Source organism: Onthophagus taurus, chromosome 1, assembly GCF_036711975.1.
Source record: "Onthophagus taurus isolate NC chromosome 1, IU_Otau_3.0, whole genome shotgun sequence".
NCBI lineage: Eukaryota > Metazoa > Arthropoda > Insecta > Coleoptera > Scarabaeidae > Onthophagus > Onthophagus taurus.
The window spans coordinates 6,054,542-6,080,284 of record NC_091966.1 but is presented as its reverse complement, the minus strand read 5'-3'; the positions used below and the strand labels follow the sequence as shown (position 1 = coordinate 6,080,284).

The 25,743-nt window shown below is 32.6% G+C and overlaps 1 protein-coding gene across 1 annotated transcript; it reads right to left on the bottom strand.

Annotated features, from left to right (window-relative positions):
• Positions 1–1,192: 1,192 nt before the first annotated feature.
• LOC111414769 (transcription factor SPT20 homolog) lies at positions 1,193–14,585 on the bottom strand. Its single transcript, XM_023046212.2, has 9 exons — positions 14,114–14,585; positions 8,575–8,724; positions 7,548–7,719; positions 7,110–7,288; positions 6,774–6,876; positions 3,343–3,392; positions 3,215–3,289; positions 1,336–3,138; positions 1,193–1,281 (listed from the first exon to the last, which is right to left on the bottom strand). The coding sequence occupies exons 1-9, from the start codon at positions 14,218–14,220 to the stop codon at positions 1,254–1,256; spliced, it is 2,667 nt and encodes an 888-aa protein (XP_022901980.2). The 5' UTR covers positions 14,221–14,585; the 3' UTR covers positions 1,193–1,253.
• Positions 14,586–25,743: the final 11,158 nt, after the last annotated feature.

The following is a 25,743-nucleotide window of genomic DNA, read 5'->3' as shown; positions in this document are numbered from 1 at the left end:
CTAAATCACAACTTAACGAGAAGAGTCTTAAAACTGGTAACGTGAGTCATTAATAAATTAAGTGAATTTAAATATTAAAAAAATAAATTTGTGCTAAATTAGAAAATAAATAATTTACAACTAGAAAAAGTTAAGTCTTTATAAAAACTATAATTAATTTTTTAGTAGCACATTAACACCTAGAATATGTGCATAGAATATGCGCATCCTTTGGAATGTATAATAACATCGGTTAATTTAAACTAAATATTAATTAAGACTTTGTGTTAATTTTGGAAGACAACTATAGTTGAATTACATTTCAATAAGCGCCAAAGTACAAAAGAAAGCAATTTCTCGCGTTTTCTACATTTTATTCTCTACCAAAGCTTATTGTGATAAAATTTTAAATCAAAATAACCCTGATCAGTTAAATGACTCGGTGTTTTTTTCTTTTCTTCGTTTCCCTTTTCATCATCAATTTTGCGACCACTTTTCGCTTCATCAATATCAATCGATTTTAACTTCTCAATTACTTCTTCTTCTTTTAAACCACCATCATTTTCTTTTTCCCCATCTTGTTCTGTCGAACCATCCACTTGTTTTAAATAGTCCACCTGATCTTGTTCTTCACTGGTTTGTAATGAAAGGGATTGGGGACGTTCCAATTTAGGGGGATGAGGAACTTCTTTTATCGTTGATGAGTTGTCTTCGTGTTTTTCATCTTCGTTTTGATTTTGAGCCTCATCATCGTTTGTACTGGAATTGTTTATATTTTGCGGGATGCACTCAGTCAAGGTGTAAATGTGCAATATTTTTTTTATTTGTTGTAATTATTTTTTTGTTGTTGGTGTTATTGGGAGTATATTCGGGACCTTTATTGAACGAAAAAAATAATAAAAATAAAATTAAAATAAATAAAATAAAAAAAGGATAAAAAAAAATAAAAAAACAATTAAATTAAAAAACTTTCTTTCAATCTTCCTGTTTGTGTCTGCTTGAAGATTAGAAACAAAAACATATCATAAAAAGGAAGGATAGTTTTGTGTTGAGTTTTTTTTAGACAAAGATTAACTTACCATCAATTTTTAAGTTGATTTAAGAGATAAAGACCAAAATCAAAAACTTACCATTTATAAATTAATTGTTGAAAACTTTTCTTTTTAAGATATTAAATATTTTAGTTTATTTCAACAACAAATAATTTACTATACAATTTCACACAAATTTTATTTCACCACAATTTAATAACCCAAAACCACTTCCAATGTTTATTAACGAGCTTCAATAGGTTGCATATCACTGTAAAAGAAAAATCACTTGCTCATCTAAATTTCTAAGTATCCAAGTACAAACCCTCCAGCGTTTGGCATGTTATTAATTCCACCTCCAACTTTCGTATAGGAAGCAGAAACTTGAACATTTCCTTGAATATTCTCTGCAGCTTTATTCGTATCTTGCGTTCTATAACTCTGTGGTGGTACTTGAGTCCTGTGTTGTTGATGACCAACAGCATTTTGCGTCGCATTATAAGTAGTTGTATTTATCGCACTTTGAGCTTCAGCAACTTGCGTCATTTGAGGTTGTTGATTCGCTCTCAAATTCGGGTGGGAAGCGTATACTTGTGGGATTTGTTGTTGTTGTGTAGGTATTTGTGCTTGTAATTGATGAACAGAAGGTTGAGGGACAATTGGTGTTTGTTGCATTGAAATTAATTGATGTTGCGACGGTTGAACGACCGTTTGGTTTTGAACAGGTTGATATTGTATTTGTTGGTTCGAGATCGGAGTTTGCAACTGTTGATTTGAGAACGGAACTTGTAATTGTTGAATAGATGGTTGTTGATTACCCTGCATTTGAATCGGCGCAATTTGAATTTGTGATTGTTGCGGGACCGGTTGAGCAGTGTTAACTTGAACTGTTGAAGGTACTGCAATTTGTTGTATAGATTGTTGTGGTTGCATATAATTAATTGGTATCTGGTGAGCAGATACATTAATTGGTTGTTGTATTATTTGTTGAGTCGGTTGTGGCGTTAATTGTTGATACTGAATTGGCTGTTGTATCATTTGTTGTGCAGGTTGTTGCATCAATTGTTGATATTGAATCGGCTGTTGTATTGGTTGAACTAATTGTTGCATTGGTTGAACTAACTGTTGTACTGGTTGTTGAGTTAACTGTTGAACACTTTGCTGTGATATCTGTTGAGGTTGATATTGAGTAGATTGTTGAATAATCGGTTGCATTGCAATTTGATTCGGTTGTTGCGCCAATTGCGGAATAGATTGTTGACTTATCTTTGACTGTTCTTCAATTACTTGTTCTCTTTGTTGAGCAACTTGTCCTTCATATGGTGGTTGAATATATTGAGGTCGTTGTGCCAATTGTTGATAATTAGCTTGAGTTTCTGACACTGCACCTGACACTTGCTTAGTTTCAAGCGGTTTCTGTACTTGCTTTTGTTGCTGTTGTAATAATTGTTGTTGATAATTCTGTTGTTGTCGCAATAAATCTTGTTGCTGCTGTTGTTGAAGCAATTGTTGTTGATTTTGTATTTGTTGCTGTTGTACTTGTTGTTGATTTTGTATTTGTTGCTGTTGTACTTGTTGTTGTTGCATTTGTTGCTGTTGTTTTTGAAGTTGTTGCTCTTTTTGTACTGGTTGACTCTGTGCCTGTTGTTTTTGCATTTCCTGTTGTTGTGCTTGTGTTGGTTGCAACGTTCTAAATTGCTCTTGTTGAACATGAGATTGTAAGTTTTCTTGTGGTATTTGTTGTTGATATTGAACAGGTTGTTGGTACTGAATCGGTTGTTGATAAGCCATTGTAATTTGTTGAGGAGCATATTGTTGCGACTGCATTGTTGGATATTGATAATTTAACATTTGATAATCATTATACGCTTGTTGTATTTGTTGAGGAGTTTGCAATTGGTGCATTTGCTGCTGTTGCAATTGTTGTTGGTACATCTGTTGTAGTAATAGTTGTTGTTGCTGTTGTTGTTGTAATTGTTGTTGCTGTTGTAATTGTTGTTGTTGCTGCTGTTGTTGATACGCGGGAGGAACCACAACACTTTTAGAATGTCCTTGTTGAACTCTTGATTGATTATTGGTAACAGTCTTCGGTTCGTTAGTAGTATTAGGACTATTTTCGACATGTCGACTAAAATATTCATCGGAAAATACTCACCAATCCCTTTTCATACGAAATCCAACAGATTTTGTGGTTATTTTCTTACCTTATGATACCGTGATAATCGCTGGGCACCGATTTAGGTCGAACTTTAGGCGCCGGTTTTATACAAAGACTTGTTCTAACATGCAAAGCGAGTAACTAATTTAATAATTTAGCGTATTGATGACTCACCCTGTCGGTTCTTGAGCCTGATGGGACATCGGGGACTGGTTGTGAATTATCTAAATTAATGAAACAAATTAAATTACAATATTTAAGTTAACTATTTAATACACAGAAGGTGATTTCATTAAATTTTCAAATTATTGTAGATTTATTAGAAGCAATTTGGAAAAATTTGAAGTATTATTGATTTTAATCTTTCTCTTGTACTGCAGTAGCTCATAAGTTAGGCACGAGAGTGCGGTAGACCAGACATCTCGTGGAAAAAATGCCCCGTATGGAACACACGAGGCCTAATGCTGAGAGGAAATACATATTGTAGAGAGAGAGTTGGAAAAACCGGCAATAGATCTGTGGCATATCCGAAACGCATTAGAGTGGCAAGGAACACTTTGAAACTTTGCAACATTGTCGGACAACACTGCTTAATTCAGTTTGCAATACGTAATAGATTAGTAATAGGAAAAGCCCAGATGGTAAACAAAAATCAAATTGACTATACATTGATGCGAAGCAGATGGAGAACATCAATAAGAAAAACTAAAACAAGACCAAACGCAGTATGCGGTTCGAACTATAATAGTCTACTACCAACCGCCCAAAAAACAAAGTCCAAACAAACTTATGAATGCACTAGCGACGGAGCAGCTATAAAATCAATTAGAAACATTACTAAAACCAGAATACTTTGAAAATCTCAACGCATTATGGAACAACACAAAAACTTGGACAAAAAAAGCAGTACATAACTTGAACTGCATAACCAAATTGATGACAGAGACTCTAACACAAGAAAATATTGTAGATGAGCAACAACAAACCAAACTAATTAGAATGCTTGTATTCGTAATCATCCTATACGGTGTAGAATCCTGGACTATCAAAGAAGCTGATAGAAAAAGGATTAAGGTTTTCGAGATATGGTGCTAGAGTCGAATGCTGCGTATTCCCTGTACAAAGAGACGTACTAACATATCGTTGGTCCCAAGCCAAAATGGCATAAATGTCAAAATGGCCAACGGTCAAAACGAATTTTTAAATCTACATCGAACAGCTAAAGCGGCAAAACTGGCGAAATCAAGCAAATGTCGTTTATGCCATTTTGGCTTGGCAGGGTCGATATCTATACTGATAGAGCTTGAGATCAAAGACAGACTGTTCAACATTTTAAGCATGTAATCAGAAGAGATGGAGATAACATGGAAAAAGTTATAGTCAAATGAAAAGTAGAAACCAAGGGATAAATCACCAACTAGGTGGTTGGACCAAGTAAAAGAGTTAACAGACACATGAATGAATTAAAAGAAAGTTTATGAACAATTCGATGCAGAAGATTTGTTTTTGAATCATTGAACTTATTTCACAAACCAATTTTATTGACAAAGTACACACTGATATTGTCAACGCAATGAAATTAAGTCTAAATGTGCCTAATCGTTTGAAGTGGTGGTGGAACGGATAAAAGGCCTAATTAGTATCTCTTTTAGGTGTTGGACACTGCAGATAATAATCAAGTTCAACCCCAATAGGAATACACCCCCCCCCTTTTTTCATTGAATACAAGTTTATTTATATCAGGTTTGTCTTTAGCAACCTCATTGTAACAATCCCAATACGATATATAAAATCTCTTGTTGCAGTTTCGTCTAGTTTTCTTCTGTTCGCTTGTAATTCATGATCACATTCATTACTAACAGAACTGTCGCTGTTATCACTTTCGATTATTAATTAAAGTATTCTCTTCTTAATGCAAAAAGCCGTTTTGAAAAATCACTTTCAGTTCTTGAGAAATAAATGTTTGAAATGATCGACAATTTTTTCGAATTTTGCAATTTTCGCAGATTAAGTTTTAAAAATTCGTATAAAATCCATTTCTTGGAATATGAGTATGAAAATTTTCCAAAGTGTTAATAAAAGTGTCTTTTTTCCAATGAACTAACCCGTTTTGAAAAATAACTTTTAGTTTTTGAGAAAACAATATTTGAAGTTTTGATAAAATTTTCGATGTTGCAATTTTCATCGATAATTTTCAAAATTCGCTATAAAATTAATTTCTTGAAGGATCCTTGTGGAAATATCACCAATTATTAATTAAAGTATCCCCTTTTTAATGCAAAAAGCCGTTTTGAAAAATTACTTTTAGTTCTTGAGATACATTTTTGAAATAATTGACAATTTTTTTGAATTTGGCAATTTTCGCCGATTAAGTTTTAAAAATTCGTATAAAATCCATTTCTTGGAATATAAGTATGAAAATTTCGCAGTGTTAATAAAAGTGTCCTTTTTCCAAATAACTAACCCGTTTTTAAAAATAACTTATATTTTTTGAGAAAACAATATTTGAAGTTTTGATAAAATTTTCGATGTTGCAATTTTCATCGATAATTTTCAAAATTCGCTATAAAATTAATTTCTTGAAGGATTCTTGTGGAAATATCACCAATTATTAATTAAAGTATCCCCTCTCTAATGTAACAAGCCATTTTGAAAAATAACTTTTAGTTTTTGAGAAAGCAATATTTGAAGTTTTGATAAAATTTTCGATGTTGCCATTTTCATAGATAATTTTCAAAATTCGCTATAAAATTAATTTCTTGAAGGATCCTTGTGGAAATATCACCAATTATTAATTAAAGTATTCTCTTTTTAATGCAAAAAGCCGTTTTGAAAAATCACTTTTAGTTCTTGAGAAATAAATTTTTGAAATAATCGACAATTTTTCGAATTTGGCAATTTTCGCCGATTAAGTTTTAAAAATTCGTATAAAATCCATTTCTTGCAATATGAGTATGAAAATTTCGTAAAGTGTTAATAAAAGTGTCCTTTTTCAAATGAACTAACCCGTTTTGAAAAATAACTTTTAGTTTTTGAAAAAACAATATTTAAAGTTTTGATAAAAGTTTCGATGTTGCAATTTTAATAGATAATTTTCAAAATTCGCTATAAAATTAATTTCTTAAAGGATCCTTGTAGAAATATCACCAATTATTAATTAAAGTATCCTCTTTTTAATGCAACAAGCCATTTTGAAAAATCATCCGTTCAATCACTAGTAAGTAACAATTTAATCTTCAACAACTTGGATCTCCACATTTTGAAATTGAATACTATGCGATAAACAATGAGAAAAAATAAGTTTAGATCGATATTACATAAATAATGCAATTTCTTATCACACTGAACACGATATTTCGTCCTGATAAAGAGAGAGAAAAGGAGGCAAGAATCGATAATATGCACATGCGAGTGTGGTACCAAATCCAGAATATCATCGAAGTGTAGTAGAGGTAATAAGAGGATGATTTACCTCCAACGTTGTATCTAAAACGGGATTGACAAAAGGTGCGGTTTTTGCAGCGATTAATCAATGTAAAATATGTCATTTAACAAAATCACCTTATTTTTCTTTAGATATGTTAATATTATTATTATTTTCTTACCTGACCCATGCTACAAGGTGGTCTTGGAGCACCATATCTTCCGTATGGTGTTGAAAAATTGGATTGTAACCCGTTAGCGGCCTGGTTAGATTTAGTTGTAGGCCTATGATTTATTTGAAAGCGATTAGTTTTGGTTTAAATCCATCACCAAAATGTACAAAGTTAGTACATTAAATTTAGATTAATTTATTTAAGATGATTTATTTATACAAGGTGTATTTGAAACACTGAGGAGTTACGTTCTTTTAAAAAAATTGATTCAAATACGCCTTGTAGATGAACAAAAATGATATTTATTTATTTTATTTATAAGGGAAGTTTAAATTAAATACTCACACTTCTGAGTTGTCCCCTTTGGCTGATCCGCCAACGGGTTCGGGAAAAAATCCATCAAAAACAACAAAATTATTCATTTGGCGAACTGGATTATCCAGCGCATAATGTTTGTTTAAAAATCCCAAAAATTTATCGCTCGGTCTATCGATAGCCAATTTTACCGGTTCGACCTTTTCTTCCTACAAAATAAAATTAATAATAAATTTATTAACACAAAAACTTTAATTTAACACAAAGAAATATTGTCCGTAAAATCCGTTATGAACAAAAAATTTCATTTTTATTCGCTAAACAACCTTCGTTGACGACTTCAAACCGAGTACTATGTATTTTATTGTGCCATTGCGTGATAAACTTAACGAATTGGGTCAGAATACAACCAATAGATATCGTGACGTATTCGATTTCATTTAAAGTATAAAATAATTAAAATCTTACCGCCAACATATGCTCAAAAAGCACTTTCCCCAAACCCATTCTCTGTTTAGATTCATGAATATAAAAGTCCAAAACGCATGATGGTTGAACTTGGTAATGATGACCTTCCCGATCGAAAACGTAAAGCCCTTTTTTACCAGTTTTCAACATTCCAGTTACAGCTCCACGTCCACTAAAAGCGCAAAAAATTAAAATAAATTAATTTAAGTTCTCTCTAAACTTTAAAGAATCGACCCTAATAACCATCAAAGAGTAACAGATGGTTTGTTCATGTTTTTCTCTAATGTCGTGAGAGTTACTGTAAAATTTAATGAACTTAACGGTCTGTTGGACGTTATATTATTTCTAAACTTAAATGTAGGTTAACGAAATCGTTGTTTAGATGATTTCATTCTTTGCGCAAAATTAGAACTTTATAAGCTCGGAAGTGGCGGAAAGTTCACCATCTAATTATCCATCGTAACCTGTTAGTTTTAAATGGCGAACTAAATTGACCTGTAACACGCACAGTTCCGTCGCGATTCTTTGCGATTCCGGTACCAGACACCTAAAATACCGTCATAGTTACAGGCCGTACCAGCGAAATAATTTTTGAAACCAACTTAGAATTACTTAAATAAACTGCGAAAATTCGATTGAAGTTAACGTTTGTGTCGTCCTTTTATATTTGAGTATGTTTACAACTGTTACAAAACCGTTGATAACGTTTAGGAATGCAGTTCAAACCCACATTTGCATTCACTAAGCTAACTCACATTACCAAAGCACGTATTAACAACAAACGTACACACAACACATTTCCTTTACGAATTCATTACAAGCGAAGAAGAAAGCAAAAAAGATTATTTAAATTGATCTTGTGTGTTGTTGGCAGTTTGCCCATAATGATTCTAATTTAAAAGTAATTCCCTTCGCGAGATCATTTAATGTTTCACCTTGACACGAAAAGTGTTGCAATTTCTCAAAATTTGAAAACCGATAATTTCCCCACGTAATTTGAAATCAATAAGCGTTTCTTATTACTTACTTATTAGTATCTCCGTCGATTAAGAAATACAATTTTTGTTCAGAATTCCTTAGTCTTTCCGAAGTCGTGATGGGCTTGTTCAAACCTTGAGCAGCAGCTGAAGCATTTCCCATAGTGTTTACAATTTCTGATACTTTAGTCACAGCATCCCTAAAAAAAGTTATTATTATTATTATGGGAATAAAAGTTTGATCAATGAAAAATTAATTCCAAGAAAATTGTATCGTTTAATTTGAATAAATATCGTGTCGAATATAAAGTTTTATGTTTCAGGTCAAGGATAATAGGGGATAGTGGTTGTATCTAGAAATAATACGGTGATGAAGGTGTTATTGATTTGTTATAAATAACATATCAAGAAATAATTGGGATATCGAAATGAAATCTATTTTAATGCGAATTTATTTAGGATTAGGAGCATCGATATAAATTATTTAATTCTTATTAATTTGGTTCTAATATTGTTTTTGAGTTAAACCGTAAATATTCATCAAATCATATCTCAAGAATTAAATGAGATATGAAAATCAAATGAAAAGACATATTTAATCAAGATTGAGTGCAACGACAATAATTATTTAATTCCTATTGATTTGGTTTTAATAATATTTTGATTACCCCTCTTGACCAAGGGAACCAAAGACGGATAATCAACATTCAACATTTCTTACAAAATCCGCGCGTATTCAGCACAACGCAACGTCTTACGTGGAGTATTTACTTTTCGAAATAACGGATGAACGATAAAGTCCTTGTTCATTGCAGCAAGAAAGCAAGAACTCAAAGTAATTATTGCGTAACCGGGACATTATGCCATAAATTAATAACAGAGTATGTGGAATTGACGAAAAGTCATTAATATACTAAATTAAGATACTCATGGAAGACAGGTTAGGTATAATATTTGGTATAATAATCAAGGAAATGAGAGAAATGACAGAAGAAAACAGCAATTATTATGGAACGACAACGCAGCTAAATAAAAAAAAGAAAACAAAAAAATCATTAATTAAAGAACTTGAAGATCGGAATAGAAAAGTGAAAAAGAGAAAAGAAAGATAGTAGAATCATAGTAATTGGTTTATGAACCAAAACACCTGATTCAATTAGTAAAATACATAAACTCTTATCGCACAACCTGAATGTGGTCGTAAAGATAAAAACAGTAAATAAGATTAATACGAAAATGTGTCTAGTAGGGTTGAATGATTTACAAGAGAAACTGAAAATACTAAATTAAGAGAATCCTGAGAAATTCAAATAGACGATAAGAACGAGACAATATTAGGAGAGGAAACTGATTTAATTAATGGAAAGAATGCTTCGAAGGGATTCTAAATGTAAATGAGCTTGAGAATCAATACATCAGAAGATGAAAGTACAATAGTACCGATGGAGCAGATAGAAAATAAAGGTTTTAAATGAAATTCTGCACAACAGATAGCAAAATATATAGAAGCAGAAACTAGAACTAACACTAGCAATATCAAGACTATTGAAGCAAATTTTTCTTTGCTATAAGTTGCTTTAAAAAATAAATAGCAAGACTACCCATTTAAGAAATCCCATAGAATTACTGCTATTGGTACTGAAATACAATGCAAGACTTAATGCTTCATACTATGATATATTAATTTTAACATATGGGTTCGAAATATTTGGGAAACCATTGCAAGTGACAATACATTTATCTATGCTAAATATGCCAGAGATACTAGAAAAATGTAAAAGATCTGTGCAAGGAGAAGCTGTAGAAACTGGAAAATAGATGATGTGGTCCAGAAGAAATAGCGACAGAGATGTTGAAAAATTCCAATCAATATCTAAAATAAAAATTGATAACAAATTATCGGAATCGTTTCCAGTCATCAAAGTATTGTATGTACAGGTGTCCAAATTTCGATGGGTTTGAAGGGTATCTCAGTTATTATGAAAGATAGAAAGTTGCGGCTTTCGCGAACCTGAGCTACTTTTTTGTGAAACTAACAATGGCGCAAACCAAATTTTCATAGTCCTCTTCGTTTTTGATATACAGAAAGTGTTTCAAAATTTACGATTTTCAGACACCTCCTGTATCTCGGATGCTGCAACCTGACGCAAACAACTGGTTGGCTCCATGGTAAAATTTCCAATCACCATCTCCGCCAGTTCATCTACTACCTTATTAGTATGCCTTTTCTTGTTCTCTACCGATTCAGTTACTTCAAATTTTTGCACGAACGTATTTATGCTCCATATGCTTATTTGGATGTCTTTGATTAAAAAGCCTTGCTGTTGCACGAGCACATTGCTTTCAGCAATAGAGTACACTAAACACAATATTCGGGAACCATTTTGGACTCCACAGGCACAAATGACAGAGAAATAAGATCATACAATGAAGAAAGATAATAGGGTCTTTAAACAGAATTCTGTGGAGTACGGAGATAAACAAACAAAAAGTTAAAAAAATTTAACATCTAAAACACACTTATCAAGAAGTCACTTGTTAACTAAAATAGATGCTCTGAGAAGATTTTAAATGGTTCAAACCCTGTAGTTCTGCGTTAGTCTGTAAATCAATGCAAATTATAGCTTGTTATGCAAAGAAACTGGACGGCAGAAATTCTGCGATGTAAAAATGAAACATCACAAAAGATGAAAATATATATCACTGTGCAAAGAAGACGTGAAGGAATCAGAAAATAGTATCACAACTCAGCTTCGCCTGCTGATTATGAATTCCCATCTTTTAAAGGTGCGAGATGTTAATTTTATTCCCCTATAATTGTCATATTTAGTCACGTCACCCATAGTTTTGTAAAAGATGACTAAGTAGCTAAATCGCCACGATTCTGGTATTGACCCTATCGCGTATTTCACTAAATAGTCTTGTAAGCCATTCCAATCCAATGGGGCCAAGCTTTTTCCACACTTCTGCTGGGATCGAGTCACTTCATTGAGTCCGATCTCATTGACTGGCCCTTCAACTGGTGGTAGAAGATCCAACTCTGCTTGCTATAGTATTCATACCACCTACTGTTTATGTCACCGTTCATCGTTAAGAGTCTTTCCGTCAAACTTTTGGTGTATTTACTTCTCTTTATATCCTAAGCTGTGTATTATAAACAGTAAATATACAAAAATATTTGTTAATCAAAAAATGAAATTTGAAAAATAGTGTTAATGATAATATTAAGCCTATTATTCTAGAAAAATGTAAGAAAATGGATCTGAAGAATGCAATTCAAGCGATCAATCCAAATTTCTCTTATCTCATAAATGATGTGATATACTATTCGTACACTTTTGAAATTTTGCATTCCGTACATGTTTTGATAAATTTCCCAATATAAGAGAAACTACAATAAGGAGTTATAGAAATGTTTATAAATTGATAGACTGTTTAAAATTTTTAACCACCCTGTATGAGAAACTCCGATACGAGGAATAACAATCGATTTGATAGCATCTGTGCTCGAAGAGCAACAGCAAGAGTGCTCGTGCCAATTTAGAGCTTTTTGCTAAACGATGTTATGGTCTACTTCCGGTAGACCGGATGTAGCGACCATCTTGAAAGTTATTTCATAGCATTTTCCAGTCGATACAAAAGTGTATAACATCAACTAGGTTAGTTGGCTTTTAAAAAGATTCCTCATATCCACACGATAAGGGGTCGTCAAGGGTGCGGTTATCAATACATTTTATGAAGTCAGAAGAAGCCCTAAAAAACTAAGATCATATTAATTCAAATATATTTTCGGAAAGAATATATTTAAGTGTATTGATTATTTAATTCCAGTTCCTCTTCCTATAGCGTTGCAACTCGCTGTCGAACCCTACCTTCCTTTATCTTCATCCCTTTCTCTTACAATTCTTCCATTTCAGCCCCCACATCAAGAGTCTCCTCCTATCTTCTCCATGGTCTTCCCTTATGTCTTGCCCCCTGCATTTTCCTATTTATCAATATTCTAGGTACCTTTCCTTCTTCCATTCTGGCAACATGCCCAGCCTATTGCAGCCTCCGAATTTTTATGTAACTGGATATTTCTGCTTCATTGAGGTGGAGCTATAATTCATGATTGCATCGAATTTTCCTGCACTGGACTCAGAATTCTCCTCAGAATCTTTCTCTCGAATATATTGACAAATTCTGTTAGTTTATGTGTTAATATATAATATGTTTTGGTTCAAGAATTCTATAGTTTCTAAAAGTTCTGAACCTTTCTACAGACACACATTGCATATTATACTTATACAGGGAAAGGTTCAGAACTGTTGGGAATTATAGAACTCTTGAACCAAAACAGACTCATCATGGTGTTATATATTTTGATTTTTATGTTGCGATGTATTGTTCTGCTTTTAAATATGTTTGCAAGAGCAAAGTAAGCTTTGTTGGCAAGCATAACTCTTTACAGGTTCGATTTGGTTTTCTGTAATCTTGTTGGTCATGGTTTTAGTTCTACTTTGGAGCATGACTTTTATTTTTTCCCTACTAATCTCCAATCCAATTGTTTCCACTGCTTCCTTCAACGTTTCATATTTCTCCTCTGCTTCTTTCCTTGTTCTGCTCATGATATTAAATGTCGTCTTGGTATGCAGCCAGTTGGACTGTTTTATTGATCAGCAGGTTGGCTCTTCCTATTTTCATCTTAATTTTATCTTACTTCCAGTTAATTTAATGGTAATTATTATTAAAATACATCTTTATGGTGGATAACCTCAAATTAAAATCATAAAAACTAAATAAGATGTTCAATATATAATAATAAATATTATATTTAATTCAATTTGATAAATTTTATCTGTTTAAAAATGTAATAAATAGAATAGAACCACTTATTGATAATAAAATCAAATATATTTTTAAATTAAAATTATTAATTTATTAATACTTAGAGGTGAAGTTTAGTTTAAGGTCAGTTGTAGTAACCTCAACAATAATTTAATACAATTACATAACCTTGGAGTGGAGATATACGCAGATTATAATTGCACTTAACCAAACTAAATTAGATTAAAAGATGCAACATTTCTGATTATCTAAATTTGTTGATTTAGATATGATGTCATTCTAGTACAACTTCAAAGAATTAAAAAAAAACTTTAAAGTAATCGCATGACTAAAAATTGATTAATATTTGTTTTTAAAATTAGCAGGAATTCATTAGCATTTTCATTAAAACATATTAAATTTACTTTTTCTTTGTTATTTTCAACGATTAACTACATTACTAACTGTTCGTCTAATTTAGATGTTAGTTCAAAACCGTTTTAAGTAACTGTTCGCAAATTGTTTTGATACCAGTTACATGTTTTTTTTTTGTTTTTTTAAAAATTTAGGTGATTAAAGTTTCAAAAAAAAACCATAAAAGATAAAGACCGGATACACTGCATTAAAACGTAAAAAAAAATAATTTGAATCCTGCTAACCGTGACACAATATTTACGGTTTAAGGTCAAAACCTGTCGAGGTCGAAGGCCGTACACGTTTTTAAAGTCAAAAACGTTACGAGAATGACCAAGAATGACGAAGACTATGACTCATTTTACTCACCACAACGCCCTTTTATCCGTATAGGACACCCCCGGTGGTATTAAACTCGGTCCTATCTCAACTATGGGCTGTTTAAAAATATCGTTTACGTTGAAACGAAACTCCATGTCGGGTTTATCCCAAAAAAAATAATCGTCAGATAATTTTCCAAAACCGGAAACACAAAGTACCGGAATCGACCAAGAAGAATTAACCCAGCGGAAAACGAACAGGTGCAATAAGATCACTGACTCTCCTCAAAGAGACAATAATTACACTACTATTAATGTTTTTTTCTGGATTCTCGGGCGATAGCAATCATCTCTTGTTAGATGATTTTGTAAAATGTATTGTAAACGTGATGCCGTGTTACACGAAAAAAGAATATTCGTAAAATGTAAAATGACGTGACAGGTGACGAACAATGCACCACAAACGCTGTTTGAAAGGAAACTGAACGCGCACGTTTTGTTTCCGAGGTTTCTGGGCGTCTCTGTGCGCGGTTTGCTGGGATTTCAGAGAGTTTGCGCCGCCGCCGCCGCCACCGAGACGTCGATTTTTGCCGTCTTTAATCTTTACAAACCATAAGAGGCTTTGTGGAGGCGTGCAATATTGAAATAATTAAGTTTTTTTTAATAATGTTTAATCAATATGTCAATAAAATATGTTTTTAATAAAATTTAAAAAAAAATTATTAATTTAACAATCATCATTTTGAATTAATTGAGATATAAACAATTTTAATATTGAAAATAAAAAATTTGAGGATTTTTCGATTTTATTTTATAATTTGGTTATAATCAACATCATCCCATGATTAATGATATTCCTCTAGTACATAAAGGTATTTAATTGTGTATTTTTCAAAAACTCTATAATTTAGCGATTCTTAAATAAATTTAAATACATCTGGTCAATTCTGTTTTTAATAAACCAACAGAAGTGGATTTATTGATTGGTGCGGAGATGTTTTGGAGGTCATTGTGTGTTGGGCGAATATCATTGGGACATAATTAGTCTCAACCACATAAAACAGGTTATGGGTGGATAATTTCTGGCGAAACAACTTCAATTCCATAGCCTCAATTAATCTCAATAATGTAATTTGAAATAATTATTTCTTCTGCAATCTTAGATAGACACAGTTCAAATTTGGTGAACTCATAATGGCTGAACAACCTGAATTCGGTTTTGAGTACAAATTTTTTCCATATAGATAGGCAAGATTCTAACAATAATTACCTGAAGAGGTTTAGACCCAACTTTCTCGTATTCTTTTATGGCACTAATAGATTAATAAAATTTAAACGTTTCTATTCATTCGGAAGCATTTTGGTGTCTTTGTACATCTTTTAGGCATCAATTTTTCATAAAAATATCAAAATCAGACTTTCTCCGAATCTAAATATATTGGGATACATCATAACTCACTGTTTTATTTTCAAGTTCTCTGATTTCTTTCTGCATTTTATTTGACATAAATATGAAACTCCTAAAAGAAACTATAGAATAATCAGAAATTTTGCCATCTATCTTGCATAGATGTTTAATAAAATCAATACATCTAGAAAAAGAAAAATGTGTTTTTTGTAAGTATTTTATTCATCCAAACGCATTTTGATCTGTTTTAACCTCCTTTTTATTATATTTTGTAATTTTTTGTATTCGGAAATACAATTTTTACAGATATGTAAGAAATAAGGCAAAACAAAAACTCAGAGTGAGTATGATGATGTAAATTTCCTTTCTGGCATAACATAATAAAAGGACACGAGAAAATAGAACAGAATGAACCCAAGATAAAAGAAAACCAGAAAGCTGCAATAAGAAAAAAATCAGCGAACTATTTTGACTTAGTTTTATCTTCATACTCAAAAAGATGAAAATAGCTAAAAGATTAAACAAAAAAAAGACTTAAATCTCATGCCTTGGTTATCAAAATTATAATAATGTCAGAAATAAGGCAAGGAAAGAAACCCAAATGTTAGGTGTATCTGAATTAACAGTATAAAGAAAGCAAGATGAAAACCAGTGTTACAATGCATTATTTAATCTAAAAATTATTCTGAAAATGTCCCAGCATCTTTAGAGTATATTTTTTTTCTGATAAAAGAAAACCAGAAAGCTGCAATAAAAAAAAATCAGCGAACAATTTTGACTTAGTTTTATCTTAATAATCAAAAAGATGAAAATAGATAATTAAGAAAGACTTAAATCTCATTCCTTGGTTAACAAATTTATAATAATGTCAGAAATAAGGTAAGGAAAGAAACCCAAATGTTAGATATATCTGAATTAACAGTATAAAGAAAGCAGGATGAAAACCAATAAGATGGCAGAAAATGTCAGAATAAAATTTGGCTTCCTATTGCATTATTTCTTTCTTCTATCTAAAAATTATTCTGAAAATGTCCCAGCATTTTAGAATATTTTTTTTTTCTGCTTTCTATCTGGAATCATTTTTTATTCACATGAATCAGAAAGAAGTTAAAATAAGTTAAGTTTTTTGTTAATATAATTCATGCTATAAGTATAAAAGCAGAAAATGTTTAGAAGAGTTTGGCTCACTACCACCTTATTTCTATCAGCATAATATTGCATTTGAACAGCAACAATGTTTCCATTATGCTAAACGAACCCTAAGTTAGGGAGAAGTATGCTCTTTGGAGCGTCTTAGTTACCTCTCAATTACATTCTAAGAGGACATTGAAAAATGTTGGGGTGTAGCAATAAAACTGCTATTATTCCAAAAGTATCATAATGATGATTAAGTATATGATGTGACCAAACCAGTGTAAGACAGGCACTAAATACTCTTAATATATACAATACAGTTCGTATGATTTGTTGATTCCAGACATGATGGTTGATTCTAATATCGAGGACACGATCCCAGCAATTTTTAAGTGATTCCAGTGTCCTGTGTAGATTCCAGTATCCAGGTGTTAGCTGCATCATCCATAGTGATTGGATCCTGTATCAAGTATTCTGGCTTTCTTGTTCTGCACAGCATCCATAATGATTCGTTGCTGTATTCAGAAATTGATTTTATTCAAGTGATTGCAACCAGAATCCAGTGTACAGTTATTGAGTGCAGTATGGGTACTCTGATTACTTCCAATATCCAAAAATTAGAGTATACTTAGTGATTGCAGCAAATAATTCGAGTTTCCATTTAAATAATTCAATTTAATTAAAATTTCACAACGTACTAACCATGTATGTATCTAATATCTAAAGTTTTGAAAATTATTTTATATGTATTTAGGTTAAGTGCAATTTTCGATCCTTCCTTGTCAAGATAGAGTCGTTCCTGCATTTTGTATGGTAAATAGAGAATTTCGAATATTCTTAGTCGTTTCAAAAGGATATCAAGTGCTCAGGAAATATTTATGTCAAAGCTTGTATTTTTGCTTCACCCTGTTGAAGCTAGAATTATTCTACTGAAGCTTTTCAAGGGCTGCAGCAACAAATTTAGATTCAGTAAGCAGTATAGATTCGCCGATTCAAGAACCTCCTCCTCGAACCTGCGTTCTAGGAGAATTTCTTAAGGATTTCATAAAATATTTGAATTCCTAAGCAGTTGCAGGTCTTTTGAAAAACTGAAATATGGATTTGCGCTGATTTTATTAGGGTTTTCAATGATTTTCAACAATTTTCAAGAACTATTTGATGTGTCTCGTGATATTGAAAGCTTTTGAAGTACTTTTAAAGATTTCCAAATATAGCATAAAATTATTACTCAAAAATAGAATCTTGAAGTATTTCCAACAACTTTCATGGATATCCAAGTATATCCAAAGGTTGAATTGAATATCTGGAATTTATTTAAATGCATCCAAATTTTCAAAGTATTTAGAACTAATTTAAGATGATCTTCATCGAATTTCTGATCAGTTTCTAAAATCTCCCATCGATTTTGATAATTTCTTAGACAATTTGCAATGATTTTCAATAACTTCCTAGAACTCTGAGATTTTTTGGAGCATTTCTAAAAATTTTCTGAAAATTTTCATGGAATTCAAAGAATATCTAAAATTATCCAAGGATATCCTAGAATATATGAAATATATTTGGATACGTCAAGACTTTCAGAGTATTTCCAAGAATTCAAAATGATCTTCAGTTTTTATTAAGCACTTCCAGGTTTTTTAAAAGATTAAAAATTTTGCTAAAGGTTTCTTGTATTTTTTGGGGTTGTATCTGGAATTTTTCAAGATTTTTTTAGTTTTTCACAGATTTTAAAGGATATCTTATGGTATCCAAGAATTTTAAACAATTCTTCTAGAAGTGTCTAGGAGTTATTAGAGATGTATTTGTATTTCTGGTATATTTCCAGTATTTTAGAAGATTCTCAATGCTTTCCAAAGATTCTTAAAGATTTTCAACAGTTTCCGAGAACTGGATAAGATTTCAAAGGTCTGGTATCATTTCAAATGCCTCTCAAAAGGTTTTAGAGTATTTGTAAAAATGTTCAGAACAATTCCAGGTATTGCCGAGAATTTTTGGAATATTTCTGATTTATTTCCCATTTATCTGGATTTTCGGAAACTTTCAAAATTTTCAAACATTTCCCGGTAATTCTTAATAGGTATTAGGAATGTTTTTAAAGATTTCTGGGACTTATTTAGAAGCAAGAACATTTTCCAAAGATTTATTGGGAATTTTTTCTGCTTTATATTTAGTTTTCATTTTATAGTTACTCCATTTTCAACCTTAACAAATATTTATATTAAAATCTCAATATGATGAATAGAATGGCGTGATCTATAGAACTTAAGCTATGTTTCACATTTTCCACTTGACTTATTGTTGAAATTCGAAAGTTTTTTCATGGGAAAGTCGGCAGTAATTTGAGTAAAATTACAACATTCCGTTTCAATCAAACGCCACCAAAGTAGTCCACTTCCTTGGTAACTTCATTATTACGGTTTAAATTTACCTAATTAATTAAAATCGTTTGGCTTGGTTTATATACAATTCTAATTAAAACTTTTTTTAATTCATGAATTTCTAACACATCAGAATGAGGCTTATCGGGGTGAGAAGAACCACTCGGGATGGAAGTGGGTCATAAGTGCATTGAGAGAAAACTCACTCGTTCAAACTCATTAGATAAATGAAAGGCATAATTGCGGTGAAAGAGAAAATTAATTGTGCTTTATTAACCGATCTAGTAAGATTAATCACCTTTCAAATTTGATTTATATGAAAAATATTAGGGGGAAAAGTAAAGAGATACAATACGCATGCTCTTTGTTGATTACACCCTTTTCTTTTATGTACTGAAAATCGATACTATTCCATTACACTTGATATAATGTTGTGATACGCACCTACATTTAAAATTTATGTTCATTGTATCATGTAACATTAATTTATATTAATCTAATTATTATTAATAACAATTTAGATTAACTTCGAAAATTAATATCTTAAAAACGCATAAAATGATAGTTTTAAATTAGAAATCACCATCTTTTGTAAAAAGTTCTAAAATAAAGTTGTTTTATCCAGAAAACTTTCGTTGATTCAGATTCAGTCCATAAAGTTGCTTGAACATAGGTTAACTTGGACTCTTCATCAAAAGAGGGCGATCACAGTAACAAACAACTAATAAGAATAAAAGTTTAAATTACAATTAAAGTTTATGTTAATTTTTATGCCACAAAATAATTCTTAAAACAAAACTCTCGAAAATACTCAATTCTTTAAATAAAACTTTTTTTTCTTATAATTAGAGAAGTAGAAAGTCCACTCCGTTCTATTTCCCGATAGTTCTTGAATATTTATAAGAAGCTGGGTTCCTGTAGGATGTCGAGACCCAGGGGTTGGTGCGTTATTAAGAGGTTACGGGGTACAAAGTAAACCGCGAAATGGACGGACAGATGTGGGAGAGGAGGCAAGGCGGAAATGACCGCTGGTCAAGTGAGGAAATTTCCTGCCACCAAAGCGAACCCCAGGATACGTATCCGGCGGTCTCACAAATCTTACGAACCGGTCCATTTGTAAACTTCGTCTTTCTGGCTACGGTCGTATGTTTGCATGGAAAATTGGGAAATGGAAATCCACATGTGAGTGAATTTACCCTACCTGGTAAATGTAACTATCTAGTTAAACAAAAAATAAAAAAAAGGTAACAAAGTAGAAGAAAAAAATTAAAATATGTAAATTTGAGGCAAGTGGGTCTTTATTGAAGTTAATTTTTGAATCCTTTTTTACGGCGAGTTCGTCTAAAACCCTCCCAAAACGGAACATCTCTTGACTTATTCAGGATGATCATCGCGCGTGACAGATTGCATCGGCTCTACGTTGGCAACTCTGTTGGTTTCGGTTGGTCCCTGGTAGTGGAACCCCACGTTCGGGTCATCGTTGACCAACACCGCTACCAACTGAAATGGGGGATGCAAATAAGCAATTTCGCAGCGAATCTGCTATTCATACACTTAATCATCGTCCAGTCAACTGATTACCATTGTAAATTACATCGTGTCACGGTTACCGGGACGCGCGCGTCACCCAACTCAACCCGGATTTATATTCATACCAACCGGGAATCTCGCACAGAATCGCTCCATAGAAATACTCACTCCATTTTCAAATTGGATTTTTTTTTCATTTTACCTTCTTTTACATCAAATCAAATGTTTTTTTAACATTAAAATATTATTAACAAAAATAATTAATAAATATCATCAAATTCTACTTCTAATTGCCATTTTTATATTAATTGTTATTATTACATCTTAAGCTATTACTTTAAGTGGTCTTATTGGTTAACGGATCGATTTACCTATCTGATAAATTGAACAATAAGATGGTAAAAGTGATTCTACGTTAAATGTAAGCCATAATAAATTTTTTAATCGTCAACGTTGTTTCGATAGACATTCACATCCTAAAGAATAATGCTTTGAGGTACCATCCAAACTCTTCTGGCTTAATGGTTCTTGAAGGTTGCACTGAAAACAGTGCATAATGATTTGAACGTTGCATACACGATCGTATTAAGAGTTTATTGCGGGCCAGAAAGCTTGGTCGCAATCCACATCTCAATAGGGAAATGATATATTTCGATTGAGCATGTTTGGTATGCCGATACAAAAAAGTTTTTGCATATTTCTGTATATAATTCTTATCTGTTGAATAATAACCCCACCCATTCGATATGTTAAAGTGGTCTGGAGGCAGAAAGTGGCTACAATTCTGGTCGGGCTTTGAAATTAAACAAATTCATAGTTAAAGATTATTTTACAAAACTAAGAAACATATTGATGGAAGAAGATGTTATGATAAAATCTGGCAGAACCTATAACACTGATAAGAAAGAGTTTATCATAAGCAAACTGTTTCAACAAGAAGTGATGCAAAATAAAAAATATCTAGAAAATGCCAGCGTTTGAAGCCAGAAAAGGTTTAACATGCCACCTGGAGTCTCTGGAATAGAGACTGTCATGAGCAGTAAGGGCTCCATGACAACTATTTTCATCGGATTCACTTTTCCGGTTATAAGGTAGCTGTTGATAAACATGGCATCACTTCATACTGCATGCTGCATACTGCATACTGCGTTTTCATACCGCATTTGAACCTTTTTCGTATGAAGAAATTTCGTTGTTCTTTGATAAAAACGAAATAAATACAACTTGAAAAGAGTGATTTTGCAGAAGTTTTCAGTAAGGTGTGGACAAGAACTTTGACAGTAAATAACATACAGAGTGGCTTCAGAGCTACTACGACCATTCAACCCTCATGGTATTCCTGATGAGACTTTTTCTCATTTAGCTGTGATTACAACAGATCTAGAGAGACAGTTTGTAGTGGGTGCTGCTGTAAGGAAACAATCCCAGTATCTCCTCCTTGGTGGAAATAGCACCATTAGAAACACACAATTCTTTTTCATAAGAGTTTCTAGAATAAACTCACCGCAATTTCAACTAAAATGGCAGTGGATCAATGTCTGATGAATCAAGAACTTGTCTAACCTCATTTTCAGCAATTCTCTCCATACCAAAACAAACTACATTGAAGTATACAGAAATTTCGTTGTTCTTTGATAAAAACGAAATAAATACAACTTGAAAAGAGTGATTTTGCAGAAGTTTTCAGTAAGGTGTCGACAAAAGCTTTGACAGTAAATAACATACAGAGTGGCTTCAGAGCTACTACGACCGTTCAACCCTCATGTTATTCCTGATGGGACTTTTTCTCATTTAGCTGTGATTACAACAGATCTAGAGAGACAGTCTACAGTGGGTGCTGCTGTAAGGAAACAATCCCAGTATCTCCTCCTTGGTGGAAATAGCACCATTAGAAACACACAATTCTTTTCCATAAGAGATTCTAGAATAAACTCACCGCAATTTCAACTATAATGGCAATGGATCAATGTCTGATGAATCAAGAACTTGTCTAATCTCATTTTCAGCAATTCTCTCCATACCAAAACAAACTACACTGAAGTATACAGGAAACGTAAATACGACTTCACTGTTCAGAAATTTGCAGCATCCAGAAAAAGGTTTGGCATAGAAAATGAAGAAAAGCTCTGAATGTACAACCAGAAGGGAAGAATTTGATTCCCAACCACATAGCTACGGATAGTTGTATGTGTTTTATTTTACGAAGATCGTGTGCAGAACATGTCTTTGTGTAAATTTTGTGCAAGATATTTACATGATAAGTGTAGAGGCATCAGAAAAAAACACTAACCTCTTAACATATAGATGCCCAAAATGTGTAAACAGTAAGTGATGGGGTCTGTTTGATTAGTTTTGATATCTAATTGTTGATAATATCTTATTGTGTCGTTTTTTCCAAGAGGCTTTAACTTTACTTTTCTATGAGTTGAATTAAAAAAAACTATGATTTTTATTTTATTATACTCTTTTCCGTTCATTCTAAGTTTCTGACAATTTATTCTTTTCCATTCTCTTTTATCCGTTAATTTTTTTTATTTCCATCCTTCATTTGCATCACTCATGCGAAGTATTGCATCTTTAACTCTTACCATCAACATCATACATTACAATACATACATTCTTTAGATTTACTTTCAGTAACTGAATCAACTCTTTCACGATCAGTTTCTTGAGATGGATCATAATATGATTTACACATTAACAGATTTACTTCCTCTATATTCAACGTGTTTCCAGGATCGTTCTCGGTATATGAAAGTCTCAGAGAAAATACACATGACTTCCACACTCTGTAAACTTCTTCATTACGTTTTTCATTTAGATCTTATTAACATCTTATTCAACATTTTCTAAGTCTTCTGTAGTAATAAATGAGGTAGCTAAACTATTTGGCAATCGAGATTCGGTTGACAACTAATTTTCAGCTTTATTAATTAGACATTTTTTGTTATGGGCGGTTCTGGTTTTCATCGAGGAATGGTGAACTCAATCATTGAATAATAGTTATTTAAATGATTTAGGAAATCTTTCAGTTTTTATTTACGGTGTTGTCATATGACTAACATGTCATCTATGTATTGTAGCCATAACCTTTGTTTCCAAGGATGATTTCTAAAGCCACTTTTGGAACAGCTCATCAAACTCTCATTTCCCACAAAAGTAAATTAATGACAAGCAAAAATCAGTAAGTTGCAGAACGTATTTAGGCAAACCTTCGGATGTGAGTTTATGTTGTAAACTTTCTAAAATAAGATTCCACGACAAAGGTGATTCCGCAAAATGTAATGAAATTTTAACATCTGACTACTTATTTCCTGTAAAGAGCAAGAACACTTTGACGAGCTATTTCGCAAGCAAGTGTGTACGTTTGTATACTTAGTATGGTACGCAACTGGTTTAATACAGCTCTTGAAACACTAAAAACAGTAATCATCTGCCTCTTGTGCATCAACCATTCGTTTCTACCTTCAGATGGGGTGTTTGGAAGTCGTAAATTCATGAGAAAGATGGATAATTGACACATCTCACAAGTTTCAATGAATTTGGTACAGTTTGCTGGAAAACCGTTGTACAAAGTATCATTAAATTTCCGGAAATGTGGCATTTTAGTTTTGCATAAGCATTTCAGAACTAGTAAGGCATTTTGAATGTAGTAAATCTCGCTAAAACATTCATATTAAGCTACTTAAACTTCGTGATGTTGTCAATAGTGCTGATCAAAGTATCAATTCTTATGTAATTCAAGCACTTCTTCGTTGTAGGTTTATTTTTAGTTATGGCAGAATTGTTAGTGCCTGTTTTTGCATAATAAGCAATTGCAACATTTCTCATAATTATAGTATCTCAATCAAAAGTATGGACCAATAACTTCTGTACCGGTTACAGCACACCAAACAGTCACCTTGGGACTATGTAATGGTCTCTCATACATTAGTTTTGGAGTTTCACTGGCCCAATAATGAGAGTTCTGCCGATTTTCCTTGCGGTTCAAATGAAAATGAGCTTCATCACTCATAAACAAAATAATGTTGTCATTTTGCTCAAGTATGGCCTCTATGTCTCAAGCAAAATTTAGGCGCTGTTTATAATCTCTAGGGTTCAATTGCACCATGGCCACTTTGTATGAATGAAAACTTAGATCAATATGTAAAATACGCCTTACTGAACGATTAATGATGCGCAGTTCAGCAGAATGTCATGCTCCTAGCAGATCGAACAGGACTACGGAGTATGGCTTGCCGAACTCTTTTTTTCTGGAGTGCGTACTGAGCAAGGAGGCCCTACTGGTTTTCTATTCATCACTGTTCTTCATAAACGAAATGATTTTATCCAACGTAAAATGGTGTTACGAGTGGAAACACTATCATGTATGGTAGGAGATACCAATCATGTTACTACATAAGTCTCCACCAATCCCAGTACCTGACCCTGAATACTATTTATTTTACAAACATCCGTCCGTTCTGCCCCATCCTGTATATTGCAATTTAACACTCCGATACTTGATTATCAGAGTGATTCTCATATTATTTGTGTTATGGCAGTAAAATGAAATGTCCCTAAATCATACTAAATGTTGATGGACTTTGTATTTACAAGTTTCCTTAATTACCTTAACATTTTTGAACTTTAAATATCATTTTCATGTAATCCATCATCTTTAAAAGATAGAGATTTTTCAGTTTCAAGACTTTACTTTAAAATAATTACTGAGCAGTGATTGGCATCGTCGATTTTCCAGGGTATCCGATGTTCCCTCGGGATATCGAAGCGAACCCAAACTGTCAGGGTTGCAGGACGGCGAGAGCTCTATCTAACAGATCAAACTTCTTAACTCGGACCCCCCGCTGCGGTGCGTGGGAGAGGCCATTTAAAGTGTCCAACAAATAAAGTGGACGATATCGGTCGACTTTGCCCAACGAACTTGGACTTGAAGTAACCCGAAGTTAGTTTCTTAGGGAGGGCGCGTTTCTTTCTAACTCGTCGAAATTACATTTTAGATTAAATTATTATCCTAGGCGATGTGTTATTGAGTTAAATATTAAGAGTAACGGCATTGTGGTAAAACATTAAAGGACGGGGGAAAATAAAAATAATTTACTGACGTTCGTGTCTCTTGGCGTAGGTATCTTACCTACACGGCCGGACTATACAGAACTATACAGGAGTACGTTTCGTCTCAAGACTTGAAAAGTACAGGCCTGTTCGTATAAATATTCGATAAGGCGC

Coding starts and splice junctions, on each gene's coding strand:
- LOC111414769 (XM_023046212.2), bottom strand. CDS start 14,220: ATGGAGTTTCGTTTCAACGTAAACGATATTTTTAAACAGCCCATAGTT. Junction 7,289..7,547: donor TTTTTGAGCATATGTTGGCG/GTAAGATTTTAA, acceptor TTTATTTTGTAG/GAAGAAAAGGTCGAACCGGT. Junction 3,139..3,214: donor GATTATCACGGTATCATAAG/GTAAGAAAATAA, acceptor TGAATATTTTAG/TCGACATGTCGAAAATAGTC.